The sequence below is a fragment of the Mirounga leonina genome, unplaced genomic scaffold, assembly GCF_011800145.1.
Source record: "Mirounga leonina isolate KUSES-001 unplaced genomic scaffold, KU_Mleo_1.0 Mir_375, whole genome shotgun sequence".
In the NCBI taxonomy this organism is placed as follows: domain Eukaryota; kingdom Metazoa; phylum Chordata; class Mammalia; order Carnivora; family Phocidae; genus Mirounga; species Mirounga leonina.
The window spans coordinates 284,512-294,039 of NW_023270717.1; the positions used below are offsets into that span (position 1 = coordinate 284,512).

General features: G+C 58.5%; 1 protein-coding gene across 1 annotated transcript; it reads right to left on the minus strand.

Moving 5' to 3' along the window:
* Window positions 1-3,260: 3,260 nt before the first annotated feature.
* MIOX (myo-inositol oxygenase) lies at window positions 3,261-5,824 on the minus strand. The gene is made up of 10 exons (XM_034985943.1): window positions 5,793-5,824; window positions 5,200-5,280; window positions 4,910-4,990; window positions 4,625-4,787; window positions 4,404-4,471; window positions 4,177-4,286; window positions 4,036-4,103; window positions 3,894-3,943; window positions 3,655-3,767; window positions 3,261-3,559 (listed from the first exon to the last, which is right to left on the minus strand). The coding sequence occupies exons 1-10, from the start codon at window positions 5,811-5,813 to the stop codon at window positions 3,451-3,453; spliced, it is 864 nt and encodes a 287-aa protein (XP_034841834.1). The 5' UTR covers window positions 5,814-5,824; the 3' UTR covers window positions 3,261-3,450.
* Window positions 5,825-9,528: the final 3,704 nt, after the last annotated feature.

Here is a 9,528-nt window from a genome sequence, read left to right on the forward strand (position 1 = left end):
TTTAAGATTTTATTTATTTATTTGACAGAGAGAGACACAGCGAGAGAGGGAACACAAGCAGGTGAATGGGAGAGGGAGAAGCAGGCTTCCCGCGGAGCAGAGAGCCCGATGTGGGGCTCGATCCCAGGGCCCTGGGATCATGACCTGAGCTGAAGGCAGACGTTTAACGACTGAGCCACCCAGGCACCCCCAAACAAATAAAATCTTAAAAAAAAAAAAAAAAAAGGAAGTAAGAAAGAAAAGAAACAGGACAGATTGGAAGGGTGCTAGGAGGCTGAGCCCCAGGCCTCAGGAATAGGCAGAACCAGTCTGCTAGAGCGGGAGGAGGGCCGCCTGCAGCAGGGGGAGGGTTCAGGGGCAGGAATGCCAGCAGGCTGGAGGAGAGCCAAGCTGCCTCAATGCCCTGGAGCTTCAGGCTCCTGGAGCCCAGTGAGGCCTGACAGTCCCCTGGGTGGACAGAAATATGGGACCTTGGCCCCCACTGCCCTCCCCCTACCCTGGGGCTTTTGGAGATGGCCTGGTTACGGACTGCAAGGGGCACAGAGAGCGTCTGGGGATCCTGGGACAGGAGCAAAGATGGCCTCTCCTACTCTGCACACTGGGGAGCCTCTTCAGGGATAGATCAGGGTAGTAACTTTGGACCCAGAGAAGCAGGCTGCTGAGCACCTCCCTTCCCCACCCCAGCCTCTTTGGAGAAGGCAGAAAGGCCTCAGGACACCCTCAATGGCCCGTCACCCAGGACCCTTCCTTCCAGCCTCTCTAGTGCCCCCCCAGCACCCCATGATGCAGCTCTAGGGAGGGACCCCCTCAGCACTCTGCACCTGCCTTGCCTGAGCTCACAGGCTGAGAGGGAGTGTGGGGAGGTCCCCCATGCCCGGGGAGGCTGCCCAGGGCAGGTCGCAATCTTCCAGAAGGAAGCGCATGTGAACTGGTGGCCGGGAGCAAGTCTCTGACACATTTGAGCCCATGCTCTCCTGATGCCAGCACTCAGCAGGTGCGGAGGTCCATGGGAGGAGCAGGGCAGTGAGGGCAGCTGCCAACACCGCCACGTCCAGTGGCCACACCAGGAGAAACGGCAGATTCCAGGTCTGGGGCAACCTCTGTGGTGAGCCGGGAAATAGCCCCTGCTGGGGAAGGCCACAGAGAACATGCTACTGCCGATAGACCCGTGAGCTCACCCCCCCCCACCTTTGCAGTGTGCACCCCACTTGCCTTCCCCGCCCCCGGAAGTTGCTCCAAGAACACAGCCTTGAGACAGCGATGTGGTGTCGAGCCCCTCCGCATGGTGTGTGTGACTGGACCCCATTAAGGCCTCTGGACACACTTTCAAGATTCTATCCTTGTTTAAGTAGGCTCTACACCCAACGTGGGGCTCAAACTCACAACCCTGAGATCAAGAGCCACACGCTCTACTGACTGAGCCAGCCAGGCGCCCCTAAACTTTTAAGACTCTAGCGGGCAAATGCAAAGATCTACTTGTCTTGTGACCGCCCAAGACAAGCCTTGTAAGCTCCCTTGCTCAGAAACCTGCCACCTACCCATCTGCAGTGGCCTGTCTCTTCCATGACTCCCTGCCCTCTGAGTATGAAGGCTGGTTGCAGGTTACAACTGGGAAGCTCCCGAGGGGCTTGGGAACAAACAGCTGCCCAACAGATGTGCACATCAAATCCCTGGAATTTGTGAACACAACCTTATTTAGGAAAAGCATCTTGCAGATGTATTAAGTGAAGGATCTGGAGATGAGATCATCCTGGGTTACCCGGATGGGCCCATCACAGGGTCCCTATAGGAGCGAGGCAGAGGGGCGCCGATGGGCGGAGAAGCCGTGTGAAGACAGCAGGGAGGCGCAGTCACAAGCCAGGGGATGCAGGCAGCCCTGCAGCTGAAGAGGCAAGGAGGGACCCTCCCTGGAGCCCATGGAGGGATCACAGGCCTGCCCAACACCATACCAGGATCTGACTTCTGGCTTCCAGAACTCGGGAGAACCCATTTTTGTTTTAAGCCACCAAATGTGTGGTAATTTGTTACAAAAACACAGGGAATTACCCACTTTGGGTGTCTTGTCACACCAGACAGTGGGATACCCACCAGAGACCATTGTCATGTCAGGAGGACCTAGGAGCCATCAGGAGGATCTGGAAGCTCCACCCCAACCCTGGCCGAGGAGTCCGGCTGAAATCTACACATTCTTTTTTTTTTTTTTTAAGATTTTATTTATTTATTTGAGACAGAGAGAATGAGAGAGAGAGAGAGAACACATGAGAGGGGGGAGGGTCAGAGGGAGAAGCAGGCTCCCTGCCGAGCAGAGAGCCCGATGCGGGACTCGATCCAGGGACTCCAGGATCATGACCTGAGCCGAAGGCAGTCGCTTAACCAACTGAGCCACCCAGGCGCCCTGAAATCTACACATTCTTAACACAAAACAGACAAATGGATCACCTTTGCATGGTGCTAGGAGCTAACTCTTGCAAACTGTAAGAGGAGGACTGGAGCCTTCACTCGCCTTTCCTATAGGAACTAACCAAATAGCACTTCTCCCTACTGCCTGGCTCTCTCTCAGATGAGTGAGAAGGGTGGCCGGGGGGCCGGAACGTCACCACTCTGCCTTCTCATGTTCTAATCTGAACTAGGTGACTTCCAACAACACAGCTTATGCCGACCGGATCAAGAATATGCCACAGCCTCTAAAGCACTCTTGCCCCTGACAGGCCAAATCTGAATCTGATTAAGCCTCTCTATGCATTTACCAATTAGCAGGAAATACCCAAGAAATGTTAACACCACAGGGATGCAATTAGCAAAACATCAACAGAAGGAAACTCCTTGAGACAAATGATCACTTTCTTCCAAGAAATAAGCTGCTAGAAGGCAGGGAGGAAGCCAGCGCTAAACCGCAGCACTGAGGGACATGTGCTGGGGCGGGGGCCGGGGGGGACTCATACGAAGGAGGTTACTGGCTAACCCAAGATGTGGGCGCACCTCGGGGCACGGGGAGGGCCCTATGGGGCTGTTCATGCCTTAGGTTTGCTGCACTTAACCCATGCATCTGTTATACGAGGAGATTTTCTGCAATCTGTTTTTCTAGCTATCGAATGTTTTGCTTCATCTTGTTCTTAGGGACACGGAGCCCAGAACACTTGGTGACTGTTTTGAGAATGTGAGGACAGATAGGGCGACCCCAGGTTCTGATGCCAGAGCTGGAATGGTGAGCAACAGGTTTAAGGTGGCAGGCGTGACGGGACACACGTGTCCAAGGGGCCACGTCCTGCCTCCCGGCGCAGAGTGCCCTGTTGCCACGACAGGCCCCCATCCCAGTGAAGCTCGGGCTCACAGGCTGCTTCAATGTCTTTATTGGCACTGGGCAGAGTGGTCAGGGCACGGAGCGCTGACTTAGGTGTGCATGTGAGTCCCGGGACAGTGGCCGTCCCCTCGGGTACCTGGCCAGGCTGGTCACCAGCTCAGCACACCAGGGCAGTACTTGTCGATGAGGCCCTGGTAGTAGGGCCGCAGCGCGTCCACATCTGGCAGCTCGGGACTCTTGGTGTAGAGGTCAAATTTGCTGCAGCAGGGGAGGGACCGCGCCCTGTGAGGAAGCCCCCGCCCCTCCAGTCCCCTCGTCCCTCCCTCCGCCAGCCCCCACAGGGATGGCCGTACTTAAACTCCTGCACCCAGGGAAGCATGGCCAGGTCCTGCTCACTGCACAGCCGCCGGTAGTCGCCCCCCGTGTGCCAAGGGTAGAAGGAGTGGAATCGGACCACGTAGAAGGCCTGAGGGCAGAGGGAAGCCACGCCCAGCACGCTCCAGGAGGGCGGGGCGAGAGGGGCGGGGCGGGGCGAGGCGGGGCTCGCCGGGGCGGGGCGGGGCTCTTGGCTTGGGCCCTCCCCTCCACCTACCTCTGGGGGAAGAGAGAATTTGTTGAACTTCATCATCTGGTACATGTACTCTGTGGGAGACACGGTGTGACCCCCGGGCTCCCAGAGCCGTGGCGCCCACCGTGGTCCCCATCGTCCCCACGGCCCGCCTAACTGGCCTCACCGTCATGGCCCCAGGACATGAGGACGTTCTCCAGGCCGCAGTGAGGCTGGTACATGCCGAGCTCCGTGCTGCAGGGAAAGATAGAGGGTGAGGGGCGCGGGAGCAACGTGGGGAGGAGGACCAGCAGCGGGGGAGCAGTACCTGTATCGAGGATCCTGGAGGTCCGGGTTGTCCTGGAAGGTGGAGTCGCAGAAAACCACAGAGGCCTGGGGACGGCAGCCAACTGGGAAGGTGTCTCCAACGACCGCCCACTGCGGACACGCAGCCACGGTGGGTGTGACTGGCCTGCCCACACGGCGGGTTTCCAGAGCCCTGAGCCCAGGCTGTCCCAGCCTCACCCTGCTGCACCCCTCCACCCCTGCCCTTACCTGGGGCTCCCCTGCCAGAACCAGAACCTTCCCCAGGTCATGCAGCAGCCCCACGAGATGGAACCAGTCTGGAAGGGAGAGGGACAGAGCAGGCTAGTGCCTGGGGGTGGCAAGACCGGGGCAGAGGAGGAGGACGGGGCTTGGGGCTCAGGGGTGAGGCCAGGAAAGGGCCAAGACCCATTTGCCCTCCCACTGCAGCCCACCACGGAAGGGAGGTGCACCCTTGTCAGGGTGGGCTTTCCGGATGCCCTCGGCGGTCTGGAAGGCATGGAAGGAATTGGGGAAGTCCACGTCTGGGTCCGACTCGTCCACCAGCCTGTCCAGCATGTCCACAGCTTCCAAGACGGTCATTTTCTTGTAGGAGAAGCCCCCAAACTGGGTGTGCTAGACCAGGAAGGGGAGGTCAGCATAGCCACGGGGTTGGCTAGATCAGGGCCCAGTCCCTCTCCATCCATCCATTAAGCCTGGGGAGGTGGGAACTGGCAGCAGAGGAAGCTGCCAAGTACCTTTTTCCTGACGAAGTCCACGGTCTGCTGCGTGTGCATAAGCTTGTACGTGGCAAAGACACGGTCCAGGAGTCGGCCAGACTGCAAGCCAGAGGGTTAGCCAGGAGGCTCAATCCCTGCCCTTCACACCTGTGGGGCCCACTGCTCCGGTCTCCCAAGCTTGGCCCCAAAGATATGAATGGGGGCGTCCAAGGGCGGACCTGGAGCTGTACAAAGGGGCAGGTGCTGCCCTCTCCGGAGAAAGATGGGGCTGGGGCGGGGTTGGGGCGGGGCCGGGGTGGGGCCCTTACCGTGTAGTTGCGGAAGCTGCCCTTGTCTTTGGCTACCTCTGGGTCCACATCAGGCCGGTAGACCAGGGAAGGGTCTGGGCCCTGGTTGGGTGGGTGATTAAACCCATTTCACCATGATGCCAGCTCCATGAGGAAGCGGGGACATCCCCATGGGGACACCAGAGCCTAAGAGATGGATCAGCAGCGAGGCTGGCAGACAGCAGGGCACAGCCCCTCCCAGGCACACCGGCCATCGGAGGCAAACTCGCTCTGGGTGTCCTTCTCTGCAAAGTGGAGGTCAGCCAGATGCCTGCTTCCAGAGTGATGCAGGGGTGCACGGGATGCTGTGTGGGGGCGCACAGCACCAGCACCCAGCATCTCCTCAGGACCTGGGTCTGCAGGGAGCCCAAGGGTGGGGCTGCTGACCCTTGCCCCAGCTAAACCTAAACTGCAGGAGAAAGACAGGAAGGAGGGAGCCCTTTGACCGGGACCAGCAGACTGGCGGGAACCAGCTGGGAGAGGGTGGGGGGCTGCTGCTCCTTCCCATGAGGGACAACCAGCCCCTGAGTGAGCAGTCTGTGGGGCCACATCTACGCTGGGTCTGGAGTACTCACCACAGCCACCTTCATCTTCATCTTGAGGGAGTAGAGTTGGCAGGTGGGGGAGAGTCCCACGGGCTGTGTGCCCCTATATATGCCCACAGGTTACATAAGAGACCGGACACCACCCAGCCCCTTGGCCTTGGCCCTCGGTAATGAGTGACCATCCACCGTCCTCCTGGCCTCAGAAGTTAATGTGTCAGCACAGAAGCAGCTCCCAGCACCCCGACCCAAGCCCCAGCCCTCTGTCCCTGACTTCAGCCTCCCTGGGCGACTGACCTGACTAGGACTGGAAGGCCGGAGTGTGCTGCCAGCCTCCAGCGCTTCCCCCAAGGGTTTTAAACACCTCCCAGCCCACAGTAGGCCCCTCCCAACAGGTCATGCAGACCCCAGACCCCACCCATCAGCCTCAGGCCCTTGGGATTCTGGGAAGGGCAGGGGCTTATAAGAAAAGTTATTCTGACACTTGCTAAATGGGAGTGAAAGACTTTATTCACCACTATTGCAATAGGGGAGAGAGAATCCGACAAAAGTAAAGACAGCCAGGGACTGACTGCCAGTAAGCAGAGTGGGGTCAGGGGATGGAAAATTGCTAAGGGCTGATATCAAGGGTGGGGGGATTCTTGCTAAACCGGCTTACAGGATTCTTGCTAAAAGGCCTGCCAGGTGATCAGATCTCAAGGGCGGGGGTGGGGATTCTTGCTAATACTGGGTGAGGCCTAGAGGAGCCGCCTGGCTGGTTTGGTCAAGGGTGGGCTCTTTGTCTGGCATTTGAGGTGAGAGGCTCCATCCGGAGTCAGGGCAGAGATGAATTCAGCCGGCATTTACTGCATGGACCCGAGCTGGGCACCAAAGACGCAGCAGGGACCTGACTGATACATGCACCTTCCTGGGAGCTGACATTCCCCAAGGAGGAAGCAGACACAGAGCAAAACAAGTCATTGTCGCCTATGGGAAAGGCCGGTGCTCTTGAGAAAGACAGTGGGGGCGTCTGAGTATGGTCAGGTCTGGGAAGTCTGGAGGTGGCCCGAGGGCAGTGGGTGACACTCAAGGTGTCAGTCTCCACCTGGTGGTGTGCGGGTCAGAGCACCTACTCAGCTTCACTGAGGCAAGAAGGCTGTGGGGGTGGGGCCCTGCTCCTGCCTGTGCTGAGAATAAACTGGGGGGGTGCTGGGGCCCCCCACTTAAAATGGCAAAGTTCGGGGGGCACCTGGGTGGCTCAGTTGGTGAAGCATCTGCCTTCGGCTCAGGTCATGATCCCAGGGTCCTGGAATCGAGTCCCCGTTTGGGCTCCCTGCTCAGCAGGGAGTCTGCTCCCTCTGCCACTCCCCCTGCTCATGCGCTCTCTCTCTCTCTCTCTCTCTCTCTGTAGCTGTGTGTCTCAAAGGAATAAATAAAATCTTTTAAAAAATAAAATAAAATAGCGAAGTGCAAGCTGCCTTCAGGACTCTCCCAGGGCTTGACACGTGCTGTCATCTGCTTATTTTACCTTTGAGATTCTTCTCCTTCTGCCTCCTCCCACTAGGATGTCAGGTGGGGGGGTAATCGCTAATATTTCTCGAATGCTCAGCAAACAATGCTGAAGGGATGGAGGGGGCTCCAGGGAGGTGACTGGAGCCGTCACCCCAAAAGCAGGTGGTGGCTTGGACAGAAAAAGGAGAAAATGACCAGCCCACAGCATTTGTCTGAGGAAGATGTGGCTGGTGGGTGTGCTCTGGAGGAGCTCGGGTGCTGCCACTGAAAGTCCAAGTGGGGCATCAGGTAGGTGGCCCCGGCGTGGCCTGGAGCTCAGGGGCCAGGTGGATGCCACATGTCACAGCACAGGGATGCCTTGAGGTCAGCAGTCCATCCTGCTTTGAGGAAAATCCACCCGCACTTTGGAATGGCCCAGCAAGGGTACAGGGCATGGGATCCTGGGGGTCTGGAAGCTCTGACCAATTGGATGGGACAGTGTGGGGGGTGCTCTCGGCAGAAAGAACATCCTGTGCGGAAGACCAGACCACACACAGGCCCAGGACTGGAGCCTGGGGGGGCGGGTCTTGGCCACGTGGCGCTCCTAACTGTCCAGATTTGACCCTCCTAGACCCCTCATCTTCCTCTTTCCCCGGTCCCCCTCGCCAGGTCCTCACTGCCAGCTCTCCCTGCCTGCCCTGCTGACACCCTTCGGTGGCTCTGAGGCCCGGCCCACTGGCCTCTCCTGCCCTCACTCACTCTGGTTCCAGCGTCTCTTAGCTGCTTTGGGTGGGGGGCAGTCCCCAGCCACACCCACTCCTCCTGTGGCCTTGGGGCCTTGGCACTCTAAGCTCCTTCCCCCTGGGACCCTTGCAAACCTCAGACCTACGCTTCCTCCAGGCAGCCTTTCCTGCCTGCCTTGCTCTGCTTCCCACACAACATGAACCACTCTCACTGCAGGGCAGGAACCCGCCGGAACTGTCCTCACAGGGCCTAATGGAGGGAAGATGCCTTACCTGGCCAGGTGATTCCCAAGCCAGAAGAGCAAGTACGAGGGTGGGAGCCCACATGGGAGTTCCAGGAGCCTCCCACACTTGGGGGGCCCAGGGTCTCTGAGGGGCAGGCCTGCCAGCAACCCAGAGCACCCCTGATGTCTGTGGCTGCGGTTTCTGCTTCTAGAGGTGGGAGAACGATAGCGCTCTCCTCACAGGGTGACCAACAGATGTTGACAGATTAGGTGCTGTTATGAGTGTTTGCCGAGTACTAGAAACCACCTTTCTCTTGGGGCACCTGGGGGACTCCGATGGTTAAACGTCTGCCTTTGGCTCAGGTCATGACCTCAGGGTCCTGGGATCGAGCCCCGCATCAGGCTCCCTGCTCGGCGGGAAGCCTGCTTCTCTCCCTCTCTCTCTGTACTCTCTCTCTCTCAAATAAATAAACTAAAAATCTTTAAAAAAAAAAAAAAAGAAGAAAGAAAGAAAAAGAAGCCACCTTTCTGAACGCTGGGTCACGCCCATATGACATGGGGGTGTCAGTGATGAGGGACTAGCAAAGGCTCAGGGATCACAACACGCAAAGGCCTGACCTGGGGTGATATACACCAGAAGGGGCCAGAGATCCTGTTCTAACCTTTAAAGGGCAATCTACCTCCCCAAATTCTCGACAAGCCTGCTCCAGCCTCCTGCTGTCCCTGAGCCTGCCCTCAGTGGGTTCCCAAACTGGGCAGGGTGGGGTCAGGGAGACTCTGTTGCCTGCGGCGCCCCCTACCCTTGTCTGGCCCTCCCACCCCACTTGAGGTGGTGATGGTTTTGACCTCATTGACCAATTTGAGCTGGGAGATCTTGCCCCCACCCAGCCCCACCCTGCCCTGAGGGATGGGAAGGGGCAGTCTGCTCTGGGCTGCCCGGTCCCCAAATGCCCCAGTGTGCCTCCAGAACCTCTACGCCCTCTCCCAGGCTCCCCGGCTACCTGGCTAGAGATCCAGGGAGGGTCTCCATTTTCACCTGGAGCCCCGAGGCTCCAGAGAACACAGCTCCCAGCAGACCTGTCCTCCATTTACCCTGGCCCTGGGGACAGGGACCACAGTGGGGCCCTCCTCCCTGCCACCTTCCCAGTCTCAAGGGCACAGGGAGTGGAAAGGCTGGGGACCTGGGACAGGCAAAGTGTGCATGCCCAAAGCCAGGGTTGAATCTGATGCTGTCAGGACCGGGGCGATGGGGATGGGGGACGGGGTCATGATGGGCCAACTGGTGCTTGCCCAGCATGGCCCTGGGTATTCAGGACCCTGGCTTCTGCTCCA